Source organism: Capra hircus, chromosome 10, assembly GCF_001704415.2.
Source record: "Capra hircus breed San Clemente chromosome 10, ASM170441v1, whole genome shotgun sequence".
Taxonomy (NCBI): Eukaryota; Metazoa; Chordata; class Mammalia; order Artiodactyla; family Bovidae; genus Capra; species Capra hircus.
The window spans coordinates 47,096-70,433 of NC_030817.1; the positions used below are offsets into that span (position 1 = coordinate 47,096).

The 23,338-nt window shown below is 38.4% G+C and overlaps 1 protein-coding gene across 1 annotated transcript in view; it reads right to left on the reverse strand.

Moving 5' to 3' along the window:
- Window positions 1,630–23,338, reverse strand: part of TERB2 (telomere repeat binding bouquet formation protein 2) — a 36,797-nt gene continuing 15,088 nt past the window's right edge. Inside the window, exons 6-7 of the mRNA XM_005686226.2 lie at window positions 11,307–11,395; window positions 1,630–1,778 (exon numbers count right to left, since the gene is read on the reverse strand). Coding sequence (XP_005686283.2) covers window positions 1,636–1,778; window positions 11,307–11,395 — 232 coding nt within the window. The 3' untranslated portion in view covers window positions 1,630–1,635. The remainder of the gene's footprint in view (window positions 1,779–11,306; window positions 11,396–23,338) is intronic.

The window sequence follows — 23,338 nt, forward strand, 5'->3', positions numbered from 1 at the left end:
AAATAGCTATCTTTTTCTACTTAAATGTCCATACAATAGAATACTACTTTGTGATAAAAATAAAGTACTGATACCTCAAAGTGTAATGTGAATAAACTCCACATCATGCTAAGTGAAAGACGTCTGTCACAGAAGAGCATGTGTTCCATGACTCCACGTACAAATCATGTCCAGAATGGACAAATCTACAGACGGAAAGTAGACCAGGTGGCTGCCTCCAGTCGGGGGTGTGGGTGTGGTAGAGTGGCATGGCTGCTGGCCCAATAGGCAAGGGGTTTCTCTCTAGGGTGATGAAAAAGGGCTAAATTAGACTGTGGTAATGGTTGCACAACTCAGTCACTATACTACAAACCATTTAGTTGTACCCATTAAATGGGTGAATTGTGTGGTATGTGATTGTATCTTAATAAAGACGTTAAAGAGAAAAAATGGCTATTCCATTAAATCAATGAAATATGATTTTAAGGTACATTCTATTCATTAACTATTAAACACTGAGTTTATTTTCAGGTTTTCCACATTGCTGAGTAATACTGTAACTAAATACTCCATTTGAAAGAACTATTTTTTTTTAACTAAAGCTGCTATAAATGTAAAAGACATGCTATGTTATTAAGGTCACCTTTATAACTTCAAGATTAACACTTTACAGATGTAAAGAACTGGTTATCTTCCATACAATTATCTCCCATAAAACAAGGTCAGTAGCCTGTTCTTATGCCTCATTTATGGTTAGTCTGGCAGAAAGAGACACAAAAATAAAGTGCCTTAAACAAAGAAGACATTTTTCTCGGTCACATGAAAGTCTAGAGGTAGGCAACCCAGGGCTGGGGTGGCAGGTATCTCCACAATGTCCTCAGGACCCCAGGCTCCTTTTAGTCTACTGCTTTGCCAGTCACAGTATGCTCTTATGGTTCAAACAGTAGCTAAAAGAGGACCATGCTCCAGTCCCGGTTTAGCCTCCAGTTAGTCACTCTAAGCAAAACACTTTGTCAGGGCCTTCATTTCCTCATTAAAAACAAACAAGTTGGACCCAATATTCTCTAAGGTCCTTTCTAGCACTGTGATTGTATGGTATCTTGTGGGTTCATTTCAGAAAACTTAACATTTGTTTACATGAAATCACTTCTGATACATTGATCAGAAACTGTTCATATAATGAACTGTGAATTACTTACTTCTTAACATATTTTTTCAAGCCAGAAACAGTAATTCAGCTATCACATTCTGAGATTTTAATCAAAATAAGATGACCAGAATCATAAAATTTATCATTTACAGCATTAAACTTAAATATATATATATATAGTTAATAGAACATTAAAGTCAAAAGAATATCTGACAGAGGGAGAGACACTGAGAATTCATGAAGTATGTTTCATCGATAATTACTCCATAACAAATATGTACTCAGAATTTGTGGACATAACCTTACAAGCTGGGGGAAAATGCCTTCCCAAATGTAAAAACAGAGAGCCAAAATGATTCTGAATTTCTAAAGGTACATTTTGAGGAAGAAAGAATTCTTCCCCATTCCCCCAACCTCCTGTCCCAAAGAGGAGAATTTAAAAATATGCACATCTTTGGTAATAGTTTACAGAAAATAAATGCCCAGATAGAAAGACAATATTTAACTTAATACTTATTCTTTAATTTGTTTTTTATTGCAGACATGTTAATTTCATTTTGAACATGGTATGCCAAATAACCTGAACTTCCAGGAATGAAGTCATGTAGCTCCCCAAGAAATTTCTTCATGGCATCAATTGATATATAACCTACAGAATAGAATATATATATTGGAAATTCATACTATCTCCTTTTCAAGGTCTTTGATTTATTAGAGCTAAGATTTCCAAAGAATGTTTTTAGAAAAGAAGTAAAAAGAAGAAATACCAGTGAGAATATTCTCCATAAAACATGGTAACTATCGGGGAACACCTTCCTCGCCTCTTCACCACTATCCCTAGCCTTATACTCTTTTAAAACACCAGATACTTCATTAGCCACTTTGACTACAGAGAGTGTGATGTACCAGTTAGGGCTGGAACTTAAAAGTACCTAGACCAAAATAACTGGGACATGTGTCTGGCTTAGAATGTAATCACTTAGAACTCCCTATCCAGCTAGCTACTAACACAAACAGCTTTCCCTAGTAGGGCAAGCAACACCTTCCTGCATTGCTAACACTGAAATAACAGTCTTTAATAAAAAATTAAGAGGAAAAAGGATATCACAACTTAGTCAACAAAGGTTGTAAGTGTGAGTAATTCCAATGTCATTAATAATCTGAAATAGATATGAGAATCAAAAAGAAAACCTGAATGGAAAGAGCTTACAGACTCAATGATTTTGAGTAATATTACCTTGATAGCAGTTGCTTATCTGAGTGATAATGTTTTATGTGTAATATAAATGTTTGTGGTTTATACTAATATTGAAACCTAATTTAAAAGTAAATACCATATGAAAAAAAATTCTGCTAAAGCTCAGGGATGACTGAATTTAGACCACCACCATCAATAGTATATCTATACAGTTTGTTTATAATAACAGATAATAAATTCAGTTAATAAATTAACTATGAGGCCAATAAAACTCATTAGAATCTTTATAGATATTTTAAACATAACCATTTACTTTAGAATATCTCTTAAAGCACTATTACTATACTCCATATTGTTCATGGTCCTTGCCTAATGGCTAGATTTCTGTGTAAAATAAAGTAGTGCATTAAAATATTAGCATTTAATTAACTGCACATACATACTATGTGAAGTTTCTAAAGATATGACGGAGGATAGAAATGTTTTAAATATTTACTATATTAATAAAATTATTCCTGCAAGTTAAAGAAGGATAGGACATTTACGATTTAAAACTGGATTATTGTAGCAGTTTTGAAGTAGTTAGGACTTCAGGCTGAAACTGACAGACACTCAATTTAAACTATCTTAGACAGAAACTAATGAGAACCTACTGCACGCATAGCACAGAAAACTCTACTCAGAGTCCTGTGGTGACCTAACTGGAAGGAAATCCAAAGAAGTGGGGATACACATATACACACAGTTGATTCACTTTGCTGTACAGCAGAAACGAAAACAACATTATAAAATGACTATCCTCCAATAAAAATCCATTTTAAAAGATTAAAAAAGAATAAACTAGCTGAAGGTGAGTTTACTGGAAAGACACTGCTGTATCAACCAAACTATGAGGAAGGCATACATATTGCTAAGCCTCAGAAATAACTAGCTCTCATGGCCATCTCACTGATCTCCAGTTTTTTCCTATACATATTAATTTAAATTATTTTTCTTCTCAACACAAGCTGACTTTCTTTACAGGGTAGAAAATATAGCCACCAATAGCTCTCAAGTTTTTTATCTTAGAGGTGTGGTCACTTGAATAAGAACAACATGACTTGCTGCGTTCCATGTCTAGAAATCCAAAGAACTGATTGGTCCAGCTCAAGTCAGGTATTAATTCCCAAAGCAACTGTTTGGGGTAGGAACTAGCTCATGTTTTGGACAATGTAACCCAAAATAATTGGGAAGAAAAGAGAGTTCCTGAGAAAGACATTCTTGGTGGACAATTCTATATGAGTCTGTGGTAGTCAGCCCCTCAAATGGTCCTGAATGATCCCTATTTCCTGGTATTCATAAATTTGTGTAGGCTCCTCCCACTTTGTAATTGGATTGTTCTGTATGACTGACAGCACTTGGCAGAAGTAATGATATGTCCCTTCTGAGAATAGGATATAGAAAAGACACTGGCTTCTGTCTTCAACACACTCTTTCTTGCATTGCATTTCTCATTCTGAGGAAAGCAAGCTACCACGTTGTGAATAGCCCTTATGGAAGTCCACTTGGTGAGATCTAAGCCTTTTGCCAAAACCAACAAGAACCCAAAGCCTGCCAACAACCATATGCATAAGCTTTGAAATGGATTTTTGTGTCCCTAAAATGACTGCAAACTAGCTGACAAACTGACTGCAACCTTACTAGAGAGATTATTAGACATAAGTATCCAACTAAGGCTTCCCTCGTAGCTCACTCAGTAAAGAATCTGCCTGCAATGCAAGACACCTGGGTTCTATTCCTGGGTCAAGAAGATCCCCTAGAGAAGGAAACAGCAACCCACTCCAGTATGCTTGCCTGGGAAATCCCATGGACAGAGGAGCATGGCAGGCTACAGTCCATGGGCTCACAAGAGTTGGACACAACTTAGCAACTAAACTGCCACCATCCAACTAAGATGCTCCTGGATTTCTGGTCCTCAGAAACTATAAAATAATAAGTGTTCACTGTCTTAAGCTGCTAAGTTTTGAAGCAATTTGTTACATAGCAATATATAAATGGAGAAGGGAATGGCAAACCACTTCAGCATTCTTGCCTTGAGAACCCCATGAATAGTATGAAAAGGCAAAATGACAGGACACTGAAAGATGGACTCCCCAGGTCGGTAGGTGCCAAACATGCTACCAGAAATCAGTGGAGAAATAACTCCAGAAAGAATGAAGAGATGCAGTAGAAGCAAAAACAATACCCAGTTATAGGTGTGACTGGTGATGGAAGCAAAGTCCAATGCTGTAAAGAGCAATACTGCATAGGAACCTGGGATGTTGGGTCCATGAATCAAGGCAAGTTGGAAGTGATCAAACAGGAGATGGCAAGAGTGAATGCCGACATTTCAGGAATCAGCGAACTAAAATGGACTGGAATGGGTGAATTTAACTCAGATGACCATTATATCTACTATTGTGGGCAAGAACCCCTTAGAAGAAACGGAGTAGCCATCAGAGTAAACAAGAGTCCGAAAAGCAGTACTTGGATGCAATCTCAAAAAGGACAGAATGATCTCTATTCATTTCCAAGGCAAACCTTGGAATATCACAGTAATCCAAGTCTATGCCCCAACCAGTAATGCTGAAGAAGCTGAAGTTGAACAGTTCTATGAAGACCTACAAGACCTTGTAGAATGAACACCTAAAAAAGATGTTCTTTTCATTACAGGGTACTGGAATGCAAAAGTAGGAAGTCAAGAAACAGCTGGAGTAACAGGCAAATTTGGCCTTGAAGTACAGAATGAACCACGGCAAAGGCTAATAGAGTTCTCCCAAGAGAATGCACTGGTCATAGCAAACAACTTCTTCCAACAACACAAGAGAAGACTCTACACATGGACATCACCAGATGGTCAACACCGAAATCAGACTGATTATGTTCTTTGCAGCCAAAGATGGAGAAGCACTATACAGCCAGCAAAAACAAGACCGGGAGCTGACTGTGGTTCAGATCTTAAACTCTTTATTGCCAAATTCAGACTTAAATAGAAGAAAGTAGGGAAAACCGCTAGACCATTCAGGTATGACCTAAATCAAATCCCTTATGATTATACAGTGGAAGTGAGAAATAGATTTCAGGGACTAGATCTGATAGATAGAGTGCCTGATGAACTATGGACGGAGGTTTGTGGCATTGTACAGGAGACAGGGATCAAGACCATCCTCATGGAAAAGAAATGCAAAAAAGCAAAATGGCTGTCTGGGGAGGGCTTACAAATAGCTGTGAAAAGAAGAGAGGTGAAAAACAAAGGAGAAAAGAAAAGATATAAGCATCTGAAAGCAGAGTTCCAAAGAATAGCAAGAAGAGATAAGAAAGCCTTCCTCAGCAATCAATACAAAGAAATAGAGGAAAACAATAGAATGGGAAAAACTAGAGATCTCTTCAAGAAAATTAGAGATACCAAGGGAACATTTCATGCAAAGATGGGCTCGATCAAGGACAGAAATGGTATGGACCTAACAGAAGCAGAAGATATTAAGGAGGAGCCAAGAATACACAGAAGAACTGTACAAAAAAGAGCTTCACTACCAAGATAATCACAATGGTGTGATCATTCACCTAGAGCCAGACATCCTGGAATGTGAAGAAGTCAAGTGGGCCTTAGAAAGCATCACTACAAAGAAAGCTAGTGGAGGTGATGGAATTCCAGTTGAGCTCTTTGAAATCCTGAAAGGTGATGCTGTGAAAGTGCTGCACTGAATATGCCAGCAAATTTGGAAAAACCACCAGTGGCCACAGGACTGGAAGAGGTCAGTTTTCATTCCAATCCCAAAGAAAGGCAATGGCAAAGAATGCTCAAACTACTGCACAATTGCACTCATCTCACACGTTAGTAAAGTAATGTTTAAAATTCTCCAAGCCAGGCTTCAATAGTACGTGACCCGTAAACATCCAGATGTTCAAGCTGGTTTTAGAAAAGGCAGAGGAACCAGAGTTCAAATTGCCAACATCCACTGGACTACTGAAAAAGCAAGACAGTTCCAGAAAAACATCTATTTCTGCTTTGTTGACTATGCCAAAGCCTTTGACTGTGCAGATCATAACAAACTGGAAAATTCTCAAAGAGATGGGAATACCAGATCACCTGACCTGCCTCTTGAGAAATCTGTATGCAGGTCAGGAAGCAACAGTTAGAACTGGACATGGAACAGACTGGTTCTAAATAGAAAAAGGAATACATCAAGGCTGTTTATTGTCACCGTGCTTATTTAACTTAAATGCAGAGTATATCATGAAAAACGCTGGGCTGGATGAAGCGCAAGCTGGAATTAAGATTGCTGCAAGATATATCAATAACCTCAGATATACAGACGACTTCACCCTTATGGCAGAAAGCAAAGAAGAACTAAAGATCCTCTTGATGAAAGTGAAAGAGGAGAGTGAAAAACTTGGCTTAAAACTCAACATTCAGAAGATGAAGATCATGGCATCTGGTCCCATCACTTCATGGCAAATAGATGAAGAAACAGTGGAAACAGTGGCAGACTTTGTTTTGGGGGGCTCCAAAATCACTGCAGACAGTGACTGCAGCCATGAAATAAAAAGATGCTTACTTCTTGGAAGAAAAGTTATGACCAACATAGACAGCATATTCAAAAGCAGAGACATTACTTTGCCAATAAAGGTCTGTTTAGTCAAGGCTATGGTTTTTCCAGTAGTCACTTATGGATGCGAGAGTTGGACTGTGAAGAAAGCTGAGCACCAAAGAATTGATGCTTTTGAACTGTGGTGTTGGAGAAGACTCTTAAGAGTCCCTTGGACTGCAAGGAGATCCAACCAGTCCATCCTAAAGGAGATGAGTCCTGAATGTTCACTGGAAGGACTAATGTTAAAGCTGAAACTCCAATACTTTGGCCACCTGATGAGAAGAGTTGACTCATCTGAAAAGACCCTGATGCTGGGACGGTTGAAGGTGAGAGGAGAAAGGGACAACAGAGGATGAGATGGTTCGATGGCATCATCAACTCAATGGACATGAGTCTGAGTAAACTCCAGCAGTTGGTGATGGACAGGGAGGCCTGGCATGCTGCAGTCCATGGGGTCACAAAAAGTTGGACACGACTGAGCGACTGAACTGAATTGAACTGAATATATAACTAATAAAGTATCTCTTATAAGTTCCCAAGCTTTTAATTATCAGAACTTTTTGGTTTGGGGACTTCCCTGGTGGTTCAGGAGTTAAGAACTTTAATGCAAGGGGGTCTAGGCTTGAGATTTTTTGCCTGCAAGAAATTTATCACTCTTACTTATTCTTTTCCTTTTTATTAACTATATGTGCTCAGTTGCTTCAGTCATGTCTGATTCTACAACCCTGTGGACCATAGTCCTCCAGGCTCCTCTGTCCATAGGCTTTTTCCACCTTGAATACTGGAGTCAGTTGCCATGTGCTCCTCCAGGGGATCTTCCTGACCCGGAGGTCACACTGGTGTCTCCTGCATCTCCTGCACTGCAGGCAGATTCTTCACCACTGAGCCACATACGAACTGTTAATCAGAATTTTTTATTATGGTTATAACCAGTGACAGCAGACTGAGAGAACTTAATTCCAGTCAAAAGCAAAAAAATTAACAAAAAACAGACCAAAAACACTTTGATATTTTATGGGACACTTGTAACACCTGGATATACGTCTGGTTGTCACAACATGGGGGTCATGTGGTGGACAGGGGCATGTTTCTGGATGGGGTGCTACTGGGCACCCCATCTAATGGGCACTGGCCAGGGTTGCTCTCTACAGCAAAGAATCATCTGGCCTAAAATGCCAACAAAGGTCCGTCAATTTCAAACTATGGTTTTTCCAGTTGTCATGTATGGATGTGAGAGCTGGACTATAAAGAAAGCTGAGCACCAGAGAACTGAAGCTTTTGAACTGTGGTGTTGGAGAAGACTCTTGAGAGTCCCTTGGACAGCAAGAAGATCCAACCAGTCCATCCTAAAGGAAATCAATCATGAATATTCACTTGAAAGACTGATGCTAAAGCTGAAACTCCAATATTTTGGCCACCTGATGCAAAGAACTGACTGATTTGAAAAGACCCTGATGCTAGGAAAGATTGAAGGCAGGAGGAGAAGGGGATGACAGATGATGAGATGGTTGGATGGCATCACTGACTCAATGGACACAAGTTTGCATAGGTCCCAGGAGTTAGTGATGGACAGGGAAGCCTGGCATGCTGTAGCCCATGGGGTTGCAAAGAGTCGGACATGACTGAGTGACTGAACTGAACTGAAAATGCCATATATGACAGTTCCAGGACTGAGAAACTCTGTTCTAGGGTATAACTCCAACTTGTATTTTCTAAAACCAGACATCTAACTAGATTTATTTTAAGATATTTAACATTCACTGAGTTGAACTCAACCCATTTTGAGGAAGAGACAGTAAAGTTATAGTCACAAATGTTGATAATGCTGCCTAAATTAGAATGCTGCTGCCCTACATTTTCAATTAGATTACCACTGCCCTATATTTTCAATTAACACATGCTGATTTTCTCAAAAGGAAGTTATTTCTTCCTGTACAGGCAAATGAGCATGATAAAAAAGGAAAGACTGTCACTTTATGTCAAAATTAAAGACAATTAAATAATTTTTTAAATAAAACTTTCTTTTAAGAAAGCACTATTTTTAAATTTAATGCAGTATTAGAAAGAAAAAATAATTATTCAACTTCACAAATTAAAAAATTAGAAGATTTTAGTTCTACCAATAAAATCAATACCAGCTTACCACAGGTTAAAATTATAAAGATGACTAATGATTATTTTTACAGTTTTTGCTAATTTTATTTGGCTGCACTGGATCTTAGTGGCAGCACATGGGATCTAGCCCTCTGCCTGTGTGCTAAATTGCATCTGACTCTCTGTGACCCTGTGGACTGTAACCCTCCAGGCTCCTCTGTCCATGGGATTCTCTAGGCAAGAGTGCTAGTGTGGGTTGCCATTTCCTCCTCCAGGAGATCTTCCTGACTGAGGGATCAATCCCATGTCTGGCCGGTGGGTTCTTTACCACTAGCGCCACCTGGGAAGCCAGGGATCAAACCCAGGCCCCTTGTATTGGAAGCACTGAGTCTTAACCACTGGTCCACCAGAGATATCCCTATAGTTCTTTTTTAGTTTGTTTTATATAACACTGCCATGTCTTTTTAAATATTAAGATGGCGATGAGATATAGAACAGCATTGTTACTTGTTCAAGCCTAAGCATATGTCTTTACTGTATGGCTGATTTTAATATTTATTATTGGTCTTTATGTTATCAAACAGTCAGTAAATCCAAATAAGCAAAAGACATTTAGTATGTGGTGATGGAGCTGCCTGAAGCAAAATCAATACCAATACTATACCATAACCATCCATTTTTAAGGTACCTACATCTTATGTGAATATTTAGATCTAGGGAAAATCTAGGCAGCAACCAGCTACTCCCAACCGTAGTACTTAAGTACAGTTGACCCTCCAAATAATGTGGGGGTTAAGGGTGCCAACTCTTTCAGCAGTCAAAAATCCGTTCACAATGTATAGCCCTGGAGATTCAATGTTCCTCTTTATCTGTGGTTCTACATCTGCAAACTCAACCAGCTGCAGATTATGCAGAACTGTAGCATCTATTATTTTTAAAACCCTCATATAAGTGGACCCTGGAAGTTCAAACGCTTGCTGTCCAAAGGGCAACTGTACACCCTCTTAGTTCACTGTCCCTTGCAGCCAACAGTTGCCCCTAAGACTTCCAGAACTGACTTTGCTACTATCATAGTTGGAATAGAAGTTTTCTTTGATATCTCCAACACTCAGCCCCAAACTACACATTCAAAGTTCTTAATTGCTTTTCTGAAGGCCATTTATATTACTCAAATGAATAGAAGGAAAAAACTAATAAAACAAGTGGATAGATAAACTTAGTTAGAGGAACAGTAATATGACAGAAGACATTTATGAATTTGTAAACTAGTTGCGAGAGGTAATTATGACAATGCTAAAAAAGATAAAACGATAAATATACAAATGATTTTATAATGAAACATCCAAAAGTCCACACATTTTAACTGTAGTGTTTTAAAAACAATTTTTTAACCCTCTATTTTTAAAATTAATGATGACCCTACTAAATACTACCCACATTAAATTATTCAAATAGTATCTCCTACTTTGCCTCACTTAGCACTATTCAAATTTCAACAGCCACTTTTCAACTAGTTCCTTTGTTTGCACCCTCTCAATGTCAGCCTCAATTAACTGTCTTCTTTTTATGCTGGGCACTAGAAAACCTAAATATGGAGTCTTTCAACATCTGGGTGACCCATGAAAGGGCTTCTGGGCACACGTGAGCCTCTTTAAATTATATGTAAAGTTTATGTGTTACGTTTGTATGTATGTATGTATGCTTGGGGGAAGAGACCTATGTTTCATCAGATTCTCAAAGGAAACTATATAATTAGGGTTGTTCAAGCAATTTATCTAGCTTCCCTGGTGGCTCAGATGGTAAGAATCTGCCTACTATGCAGGAGACCTGATCCATGAGTCGGGAAGATCCCCTGGAGAAAGGAATGGCTACCCACTCCAGTATTCTTGACTGGAGAATTCCATGGACAAAGAAAACTGGGGGCCTACAGTCCAGGGGGCCACAAAGAATCGGGCATGACTGAGCAACTAACACTAACATTTTATACAATTAATCTTCCAAATTGGGACACTTAAGAGCAAAAGTTGATGCCAGGACAACAGGCATAAACTGGAACTGTCTTATGTAAACACGGATGTGTTTCCACCTTACCAATAGACCAGCGTTTTAACACAGGAAATACAGGGCCTATTTGGGGTCAGTTCTGCAGATTAATTTTTTTAATGTGTGAATGAGGTCTCCTATTAGTGTGTATGGCAGGGGAGTTATACTTTGTATAACATATTCCCTTGTTTCTTCCCTACTTGAGTTGACTCTAAATTTTATTTTAAATTACCTGTTACCATGTTGTTCACTGGATAGTGCTGAAGAGGAAAGTACATCTGCTTTTCTACAACTGGAGTCCTTATACAATGCTTTTCTGTGCTATAAAATGAAACATATAGAAAGTCATATTTATATTTGTTTTTTGGACTTGTTATACAAATTAGAAATTATTCCAGGCAATATGTATAGCAATGTATTGCTCTGTGATAAAACTTCAGTCTTATTAGGTGAAAACATTAACTATGAACTTCTTCTGTGCTTCCAAACAGACGGGGAAACAGTGGAAACAGTGACAGACTTTATTTTGGGGGGCTCCAAAATCACTGCAGATGGTGACTACAGCCATAAAATTAAAAAGATGCTTGCCCCTTGGAAGTTATGACCAACCTAGACAGCATATTAAAAAGCAGAGACATTACTTTGCGAACAAAGGTCCAGCTAGTCAAAGCTATGGTTTATCCAGTAGTCATGTATGGATGTGAGAGTTGCACTGTAAAGAAAGCTGAGCACCAAAGAATTGATACCTTTGAACTGTGTGCTGGAGAACACTCTTTTGAGTCCCCTGGACAGCAAGGAGATCCAACCAGTCCATCCTAAAGGAAATAAATCCTGAATGTTCATTGGAAGGACTGATGCTGAAGCTGAAACTCCAATACTTTGGCCACCGGATGCGAAGAACTGACTCATTTGGAAAAAACCCTGATGCTGGGAAAGATTGAAGGAGGGAGGAGAAGGGGACAACAGAGGATGAGATGGTTGGATGGCATCACCATCTCAATGGACAAGAGTTTGAGTAGACTCTGGGAGCTGGTGATGGACAGGAAGGCCTGGCATGCTGCAGTCCATGGGGTTGCAAAGAGTCAGAAATGACTGAGTGACTGAACTGAACTGACCAGATATTTTTGGTTTTCTTGACTACTTCAAAACACAAGTATTTATTGAGTAATAGAGACCTGGTCTTCTCCCCAATATTCTTGAAAGCATAATAATTCAATAATACTTTATAATTAGATAAAATACATAAATACACATGTAATTTTAAATACTCTAAAAGAAAAGGCCCCATTTTAAATAATCGTCACATTTACTGCTATTGTGTTCAAATAACTGGAGCTCTATTAATTAGTACTTGCACATTTTAAGCAAGAAATGATGTCTGGGAAAGAACATGAGGTACACTAAGTGACTTCTGAGTTAAAAAGAGAAAAAGTTAAATTATTCTGAGTGTGGTTATATAGTACAATTAATTACATTCTAATTTTTACAAAGCTAAGCAGTTTTCAACTAAAATATCTTATTTTCCTACTGCCAAATAGCAATGTTAACTATATTTAGGCTATATATAATCCATAGATAATACAACTGTATGAGAATAAAAACTTCAATAATAAAACATTGAGGTCATCCTTAAATTTATTTTCCTAAAAAATATCTTAAATTATATTGAGAGATAACAAAGACTTTATTTTCAATTTGTTTAAAAGTCCATCTAAAAGAAACTATAGCCTGGAGACTTCCCTGGCGGTCCAGTGGTTAGGACTCTGTGCTTCCACTGCAGAGGCCATGGGTTTGATTTCTGGTTGGGGAATTAAGATCCTGCATGCCATGAGGCATGGCCAATAAATTAAAAGAAAATAAATGAAAATAGAGAAACCATAGCTCATTTAGAAAGAGTCCTACAAATAAAGCAAAACAATGTTCCCAGAAAAGTCAGGGACTAAACAAGGATACCCATTATCATTGTTATTATTTACTATGGCTTTATAATTTCTGGCCAAGCAGAAAGAGATGGGGGAGGGAAAAGCAAGAAACGCAAGAGATAGCTAGTAAAATAGAAGAGCTATATAGAGAAAAGGAAGAAAAAATACTTTCATTATTAACAAATGATATAAATGTGCATCCTGAAAACCCAAGAGGAAAAACTGAAATATGTTTAGAATCTTAAAGATTCCAAGTGGGTAAATGTAAGACAAATACTCAAATAAATTTTCTATGTATCAGCGATGACTAATGAAAATAAAATGGAAAAAAATGATCCAATCCACTATAGCAACAAAGTTCATAAAAATCTAGGAATAACATAATAAGCAGTTTCTGATTCTATCTGTAGAAAAATTAGGGAACCTTTCTGAGATATCAAAAAATAAAAACAAAAAAGGCATTGTCTTGGATAGGAATACTGAAAATTATCAATTATTCTCAAAGGGATTTTAGTGCTCAAGAAGAAATAATTCTAAAATTCACAGGAACAATCACATTAGAAGATCTAACAGGAGGTAAGATTAAATTTATAATAAAATGAAATAATACCTAGGAATAATCTTAAAATAAATAAAAGATTTATATGAAGAAAATATGAAAAAGAATTCTAATATATATCTAGTTATGTGGCTACACCAGATCTTAGTTGCAGCATGCGGGGTCTTTAGTTGCAGCATGTAGGATCTAGTTCCCTGATCAGTGGTCTAACTGGGGACCCCTGCATTGGGAACACGGATTTTTAGCCACTAGACCACGAGGGAAGTCCCCTGAAAAAAAAATTTTAAGGTCCACAAAAGAAAACTTGAACAAGTGAGGAAAAATATACCATTTTCTCAGATAGGAAGATTCAGCGTCAAAGTCTCCCTAAATTAACCTATAATTTTTGTAATGTTACTAAAAATAAAAACAGGAATTTTTAATATGAACAGGCTGGTTCAAATTCCATCAAAATTCAGATGGAAAAATAAACCAGGAAGAATAGCTAACTAAGAAAATTTGGAAAAGAGTAAGGAGGAGGAACTAGCTCTAGATATTAAATCATATTATAAATAATTAAAACAGCGGTACTGTTGTATGACAAACAGAATGTAATAGAATATATTAATAATAAAGTCCAGAAATAGACCCAAATACTTAAAGGGATTTAACCTAGGATAAAGGTGGCATTTCAATACAGTGGCAGGGGGGAGATAAATTATTCAACCAACAGACAAAAGTAGGTAATTATCTGAAGAAAAAAAAGGTGAGATCCATACCTCACATCTTACACCAAGATATATTTGAAATGTGTCAAAGATTTCAATTTAAAAATTAAAAAGTATCATTAAGAAAAACCATAGCAAAATAATAACAATAATCTCATAGAAGGCTTTCTTAAAGAATGAAACAAAACGCAAGGAGCCATTAAAGAAAATATTAGTAAGAATGAATACAGGACTTCGTCCAGTGGTTAGGATTCCACCTGCCAAAGCAGGAGACATGGGTTCGATCCCTGGTCTGGGAAGATTTCACATGCCATGGGGCAACTAAGCCCCTTGTGCTGAAACTACTGAGCCCTCATGCCAAGCCCATGCCCCACAAGAGAAGCCACTGCAATGAGAAGTCCACTCGCTGCAACTAGAGAAAGCCCGTGCACAGCAACAAAGGCCCAGTGCAGACAAAAATAAATAATTTCTTTTAAAAAAGAATGAATACATATAGTACAAAATTTCTGCATGCAAAACCCATTTTTTATTTATGAACTTTATTTTTTTATAAAAATTACGTATTTCTTTGGCAAACAGTCTTCACCTTATTTTACTCATAGCATATCTGGAATGCCACACTACAGGATAAGTCTTAACAAGGTCTATATTTCCAAAGTAGCACGTGTCTACCAGGCACTGTAGAGGAAGATAAAGAAAAGTCAGGATCTGCTGAGGTGAAGAAGACGGAAGGGGTAATATATATTAGCAAAAGGCTAATGTGAAGGTAGAAATATGTTATCACACTGTGTCAGAGAAAGTATAAAAGAATGATGACTATCCCAGTTTACCCTGGATTGAGGGATTTCTCAGACATGGGCTTTTCAGTGCTAAAACCAAGACCATTCCAAGCAAATCTGGATGTCTGGTTACCCTAACCATGTAAATACAAAATCAATTGGAATGTAATTTGGTTTAACCTCTTGGAGGGCAATTTGACAAGGCCTATCAAGCATACAAAATGAATACACTCCTGACTCAGCAATCCCCTTCTAAGAATTACTCTACAGACACTTGCACACATACAAAATGACATTATTTGATCAGTCACTGAAGCACTGATTTTAACAGCAAATGAGAAATTACCTCAAGTCCAGGAAAACAGGAAAACAGTTAAATAAATTATGGTAAATCCATATAACAAAACACCACATGGCACAAAAATGAAAACGTTCTTTATGTAGTTAACATGGAATGATCTAAAAGGTAAATTATTAAGAGAAAAGAGGAAAGGTGCTGAACAACGTTTATAGAATATTACTATCTATGAAGAAAAGGAAGAATATTTACTTGAATTTGCCAGTATATACATATACAAGAACCTGATAATACTGGTTGCCTCTGGGAGGGAAACGGGCTATTTAGAAGCCAGTATATTTCATCAGTTCAGTTCAGTTCAGTTGCTCAGTCATGTCTGACTCTTTGCGACCTCATGAACCACAGCACACCAGGCCTCCCTGTCCATCAACAACTCCTGGAGGCCACCCAAACCCACATCCATCGAGTCGGTGATGCCATCCAACCATCTCATCCTCTGTTGTCCCCTTCTCCTCCTGCCCTCAATCTTTCCCAGCATTGGGGTCTTTTCAAATGAGTCAGCTCTTCACATCAGGTGGCCAGCGTACTGGAGTTTCAGCTTCAACATCAGTCCTTTCAGTGAAGACCCAGGACTGATCTCCTTTAGGATGGAGGATCTCCTTTAGGACTGGTTGGATCTCCTTGCAGTCCAAGGGACTCTCAACAGTCTTCTCCAACCAAAGCATCAACTGTGAACTTCTCCACAGTCAAAAAGCATCAATTCTTCTGCACTCAGCTTTCTTTATAGTCCAACTCTCACATCCATACATGACCCCTGGAAAAACCATAGCCTTGACTAGATGGACCTTTGCTGCCAAAGTAATGTCTCTGCTTTTTAATATGCTGTCTAGGTTGGCAAGGGCAGTGGCCGAGAGGAGCTATCTCACATCAGAGGTAAGAGTATATTTCACAGTTTCCCCTGTTGTGTATCTTGAATTTTGAACCATATGAATATATTATCTATTAAAAATAAAATTTGACAATAGAAAATAATACGTAGGCATGAGGAACTAAGGAAAAGATTTTTTAAAGGAGAGCAATGAGTTTGGTATTTATGTGCCTTGTCGGGTATTTACGTTATTTATCTGGACATAAAAGCAGTAAAAGAAAAAGAAAAGTGATTAGTTTAACAATGTAAAAATTCAAAACTTATGTCTCCAAAAAATATAAGCCAGATAAACATCTGAGGAAACAATGTGACTAACTGGATATGTGACAATGTGACAAAAAGTATAATATAGCTATTATGTAAAGATATCAGACAAGTTGATAAGAAAAACAGTAAGACTCCCAGCAGAAAATGAGGAAAGGGTAAAAATAAGTCATAGAAAAGGACATGTAAAATGCTAATAAATTAAAAAAGATTCAAACCTACTAGTAATCTAATAAAAAATACAAATTAAACCAAGATCCTATTTTTCATCTATTAAGTTAGCACAAGACTTATTAATATACTGATGAGGATACAGTGAGACAAACACTAGTGGAATTTTTAAATTTGTACTTTTATGGGAAGCAACAGGCATCATGGCCTTTAAAAACATTCATGTTTCATTAATACCATAAAATTCACATCTGAGAATTTACATTAAGAAAATCATCTAGGGAATTTCATGGCTGTCCAGTGGTTAGGACTCTGCACTTTCACTGCCAAGTAGCTGGTCGAGAAACAAAGATCCTGGAAGCAACATGGTGCAGCCAAAAAATGAAAAGAACATTATCTAAAAAGTGGAGAAATATTTATTTTTAAAAAGATATTTATGAAGGTGCTACAAGAGTAGCAAATTATAAAGTTTTTTTAATTTAAAGGGAGGTGGTTAAACGGACGATAAGACTAAATGCCAATACAGCCATTCAGTTCAGTTCAGTCGCTCAGTCGTACCCGACTCTTTACGACCCCATGAATCACAGCACGCCAGGCCTCCCTGTCCATCACCAACTCCCAGAGTTCACTCAGACTCATGTCCATCGAGTCCATGATGCCATCCAGCCATCTCATCCTCTGTCGTCCCCTTCTGCCTCCAATCCCTCCCAGCATCAGAGTCTTTACCAATCAGTCAACTCTTCACATGAGGTGGCCAAAGTACTGGAGTTTCAGCTTTAGCATCATTCCTTCCAAAGAAATCCCAGGGCTGATCTCCTTTAGGATGGACTGGTTGGATCTCCTTGCAGTTCAAGGGACTAAGAGTCTTCTCCAACACCACAGTTCAAAAGCATCAATTCTCTGGCACTCAGCCTTCTTCACAGTCCAACTCTCACATCCATACATGACCACTGGAAAAACCATAGCCTTGACTAGACGGACCTTAGTTGGCAAAGTAATGTCTTTGCTTTTGAATATGCTATCTAGGTTGGTCATAACTTTTCTTCCAAGGAGTAAGTGTCTTTTAATTTCATGACTGAAATCACCATCTGCAGTGATTTTGGAGTCCCCAAAAATAAAGTCTGACACTGTTTCCACTGTTTCCCCATCTATTTCCCATGAAGTGATGGGACCAGATGCCATGATCTTTGTTTTCTGAAGGTTGAGCTTTAAGCCAACTGTTTCACTCTCCACTTTCACTTTCATCAAGAGGCTTTTTAGTTCCTCTTCACTTTCTGCCATAAGGGTGGTGTCATCTGCATATCTGAGGTGATTGATATTTCTCCCGGCAATCTTGATTCCAGCTTGTGTTTCTTCCAGTCCGGCGTTTCTCATGATGTACTCTGCATATAAGTTAAATAAGCAGGGTGACAATATACAGCCTTGATGTACTCCTTTTCCTATTTGAAACCAGTCTGTTGTTCCATGTCCAGTTCTAACTGTTGCTTCCTGACCTGCATACATTACAGACATGATATCAAATAAGGTTTTTCAAAATGGGGAACTGCCCATACAATAATAAATAGAAAATGAAGAGACAGACTCTCTGCTATCTGACCTCAACTCTACTTAATGTGTACACGGAAATCACTTCAGTCATGTCCAACTCTTTGCAATCCTATGGACTTCTGTGTCCATGTGTCTAGTTTCTCAACCACCAGCCTCCTCTGTCCATGAGATTCTCCAGGCAAGAATACTGGAGTGGGTTGCCATGCCCTCCTCCAGGGGATCTTCCTGACCTAGGGATGGAACCCACGTCTCTTACATCTCCTGCATTGGCAGGTGGATTCTTTACCACTAGTGCCACCTGGGAAGCCCACTTAATGTGTGTATCTGTATAAAACTAGCAAGAAATGTACTAATGTTGATGGTGGTTATCTGAGTGGTGGGTTTGGTTACAATTTAAATTTTCTTTATTCTTTTTTTGTCAGTATTTTCCATTTTGACAAACTAGATGCATTTATTATAAAATAAGAACAAGAAAAATAAGCAAAAATTCATGCCATTTTCAGAAGATTTGGGAACATCCTGGGAAAGAAAAATAGCACAATGATTAAGGGTTTGGACTCTACAATTGGTTTCAAAGTACCTTCACTACTTAAATAACACAGGGTGACTTATTTAACTCTTTGAACCTGTTTCCTCAATTGTAAAACAAGGCTAATACTATTTATCTATCTTATAGAGTTGTTAGAATCAAATGAAATACTGTGAATTGCCTGGCTCATAAATGTCTTCCATTTGGCATGTGTTCAATAACTAGTTCACCATTTAGTGTTCAATATTACACGCTCTGGTGGTTCCACAAAGAAAGACATCTACCTTTATTTTTGTTATTTTGTTGTTACTGGAAAATATTAGACATATTTCCCCCAGATTTGTAAGCTCTCTTTGTATATTAGGGCTTCCCTGGTGGTGCAGAGGTTAAAGCGTCTGCCTGCAATGTGGGAGACCTGGGTTCGATCCCTGGGTCAGGAAGATCCCCTGGAGAAGGAAATGGCAACCCACTCCAGTATTCTTGCCTGGAGAATCCCGTGGATGGAGGAGCTTGGTGGGCTACAGTCCACGGGTCTCAAAGAGCCGGACACGACTGAGTGACTTCACTTTCACTTTCTTTTGTATATTAAGGAAAATAGCTTTCGTCAAATGTTTTTTCAAGTATATATTTTTCTTTTAACTTGGTTTATATTTCTATTTCCAGGCACAAGTTTAAAATACTTTTGGTAGTCATATTATCAGTCTTTTCCTTCAGTTCAGTTCAGTTCAGTCACAGCTGTGCCCGACTCTTTGCGACCCCATGAATCGCAGCATGCCAGGCCTCCCTGTCCATCACCATCTCCCGGAGTTCACTCAGATTCACGTCCATTGAGTCCGTGATGCCATCCAGCCATCTCATCCTCGGTTGTCCCCTTCTCCTCCTGCCTCCAATCCCTCCCAGCATTAGAGACTTAACCAATCAGTTAACTCTTCGCATGAGGTGGCCAAAGTACTGGAGTTTCAGCTTTAGCATCATTCCTTCCAAAGAAATCCCAGGACTGATCTCCTTTAGATTGGAATGGTTGGATCTCCTTGCAGTTCAAGGGACTCTCAAGAGTCTTCTCCAACACCACAGTTCAAAAGCATCAATTCTTCGGCGCTCAGCCTTCTTCACAGTCCAACTCTCACATCCATACATGACCACAGGAAAAACCATAGCCTTGACTAGACGGACCCCACTAATGTCTCTGCTTTTGAATATGCTATCTAGGTTGGTCATAACTTTTCTTCCAAGGAGTAAGCATCTTTTAATTTCATGGCTGCAATCACCATCTGCAGTGATTTTGGAGCCCCCCAAAATAAAGTCAGCCACTGTTTCCACTGTGTCCCCATCTCTCTATTTGCCATGAAGTGATGGGACCAGATGCCATGATCTTCGTTTTCTGAATGTTGAGCTTTAAACCAACTTTTTCACTCTCCTCTTTCACTTTCATCAAGAGGCTTTTCAGCTCCTCTTCACTTTCTGCCATAAGGGTGGTGTCATCTGCATATCTGAAGTTATTGATATTTCTCCCGGCAATCTTGATTCCAGCTTGTGTTTCTTCCAGTCCAGCGTTTCTCATGATGTACTCTGCGTATCAGTTAAAAAGCAGAGTGACAATATGCAGCCTTGATGTATTCTTTTTCGTATTTGGAACCAGTCTGCTGTTCCATGTCCAGTTCTAACTGTTGCTTCCTGACCTGCATATAGGTTTCTCAAGAGGTAGGTCAGGTGGTCTGGTATTCCCATCATTTTCAGAATTTTCCACAGTTTATTGTGATCCACACAGTCAAAGCCTTTGGCATAGTCAATAAAGCAGAAATAGATGTTTTTCTGGAACTCTCTTGCCTTTTTCCATGATCCAGCGGATGTTGGCAATTTGATCTCTGGTTCCTCTGCCTTTTCTAAAACCAGCTTGAACATCTGGAAGTTCACAGTTCATGTATTGCTGAAGCCTGGCTTGCAGATTTTGAGCATTACGTTACTAGCATGTGAGATGAGTGCAATTGTGCAGTAGTTTGAGCATTCTTTGCTATTGCCTTTCTTTGGGATTAGAATGAAAACTGACCTTTTCCAGTCCTGTGGCCACTGCTGAGTTTTCCAAATTTGCTGGCATATTCAGTGCAGCACTTTTATAGCATCACCTTTCAGGATTTGAAAGAGCTCAACTGGAATTCCATCACCTCCACTAGCTTTGTTCATAGTGATGCTTTCTAAGGCCCACTTGACTTCACATTCCAGGATGTCTGGCTCTAGGTGAGTGATCACACCATTGTGATTATCTTGGTAGTGAAGCTCTTTTTTGTACAGTTCTTCTGTGTATTCTTGGCTCCTCTTCTTAAATCTTCTGCTTCTGTTAGGTCCATACCATTTCTGTCCTTTATCGAGCCCATCTTTGAATGAAATGTTCCCTTGGTATCTCTAATTTTCTTGAAGGGATCTCTATTATTTCCCATTCTATTGTTTTCCTCTATTTCTTTGCATTGATTGCTGAGGAAGGCTTTCTTATCTCTTCTTGCTATTCTTTGGAACTCTGCATTGAGATGCTTATATCTTTCCTTTTCTCCTTTGCTTTTTGATTCTCTTCTTTTCACAGCTATTTGTAAGGCCTCCCCAGATGCCATTTAGCTTTTTCACATTTCTTTTACTGACAGAATGTGATCCACTGGAGAAAGGAATGGCAAACCACTTCAGTATTCTTTCCTTGAGAACCCCATGAACAGTATGAAAAGGCAAAATGACAGGTCACTTAAAGATGAACTCCCCGGGTGGGTAGGTGCCCAATATGCTACTGGAGATCAGTGGAGAAATAACTCCTGAAAGAATGAAGGGATGGAGCCAAAGCAAAATCAATATCCAGTTGTGGATGTGACTGGTGATAGAAGCAAGGTCCGATGCTGCAAAGAGCAATACTGCATAGGAACCTGGAATGTTAGGTCCATGAACCAAGGTAAATTGGAAGTGATCAAACAGGAGATGGAAAGAGTGAACCTCGATAGTCTAGGAATCAGCAAACTAAAATGGACTGGATAGTGTGGATTTAACTCAGATGACCATTATATCTACTACTGCAGGCAGGAATCCCTTAGAATAAATGGAGTAGCCATCATGGTCATCAAAAGAGTCTGAAATGCAGTACTTGGATACAACCTCAGAAATGACAGAATGATCTCTGTTCATTTCCAAGGCAAACCATTTAATATCACAGTAATCCAAGTCTATGCCCCAACCAGTAACGCTGAAGAAGCTGAAGTTGAATGGTTCTATGAAGACCTACAAGACCTTGTAGAACTAACACCCAAAAAAGATGTCCTTTTCATTATAGGGAACTGGAATGCAAAAGTAGGAAGTCAAGATACACCTGGGGTACCTGGCAAATTTGGCCTTCGAATACAGAATGAAGCAGGGCAAAGACTAATAGACTTTTGCCAAGAGAACGCACTGGTCATAGCAAACACCCTCTTCCAACAACACAAGAGAAGACTCTACACATGGACATCACCAGATGGTCAACACCAAAATCAGACTGATTATATTCTTTGCGGCCAAAGATGGAGAAGCTCTATACAGTCAGCAAAAACAAGACTGGGAGCTGACTGTGGCTCAGATCATGAACTCCTTATTGCCAAATTCAGACTTAAATTGAAGAAAGTAGGGAAAACCACTAGACCACTCAGATATGACCTAAATCAAACCCCTTATGATTATACAGCGGAAGTGAGAAATAGATTTAAGGGACTAAATCTGATAGATAGAGTGTCTGATGAATTATGAACAGACATTTGTGACATTGTACAGGAGACAGGGATCAAGACCATCCCCATGGAGAAGAAATGCAAAAAAAGCAAAATGGCTTTCTGGGGAGGCCTTACAAATAGCTGTGAAAAGAAGAGGTAGAAGATAGAATGGTAGAAATAAATGAAACAGAGAGGAAAAAAGAAAAAATATATTAGAAGAAATGAGGACAACCTCAGAGACCTCTGGGACAATGTTAAATGCCCCAACATTCAAATCATAAGAGTCCCAGAAGAAGAAGACAAAATGAAAGACCATGAGAAAATACTTGAGGAGATAATAGTTGAAAACTTCCCTAAATTGGGGAAGGAAATAATCACCCAAGTCCAAGAAACCCAGAGAGTCTCAAACAGGATAAACCCAAGGCGAAACACCCAAAGACACATATTAATCAAATTAACAAAGATCAAACACAAAGAACAAATATTAAAAGCAGCAAGGGAAAACCAACAAATAACACACAAGGGGATTCCCATAAGGATAACAGTTGATTTTTCAATACAAACTCTTCAGGCCAGAAGGGAATGGCAAGACATACTTAAAGTGATGAAAGAAAATAACCTATAGCCCAGATTACTGTACCCAGCAAGGATCTCATTCAAATATGAAGGAGAAATCAAAAGCTTTACAGACAAGCAAAAGCTGAGAGAATTCAGCGCCATCAAACCAGCTCTCCAACAAATGCTAAAGGATTTCTCTAGACAGGAAACACAGAAAGGGTGTATAAACTCAAACCCAAAACAATAAAGTAAATGGCAATGGGATCTTACTTATCAATAATTACC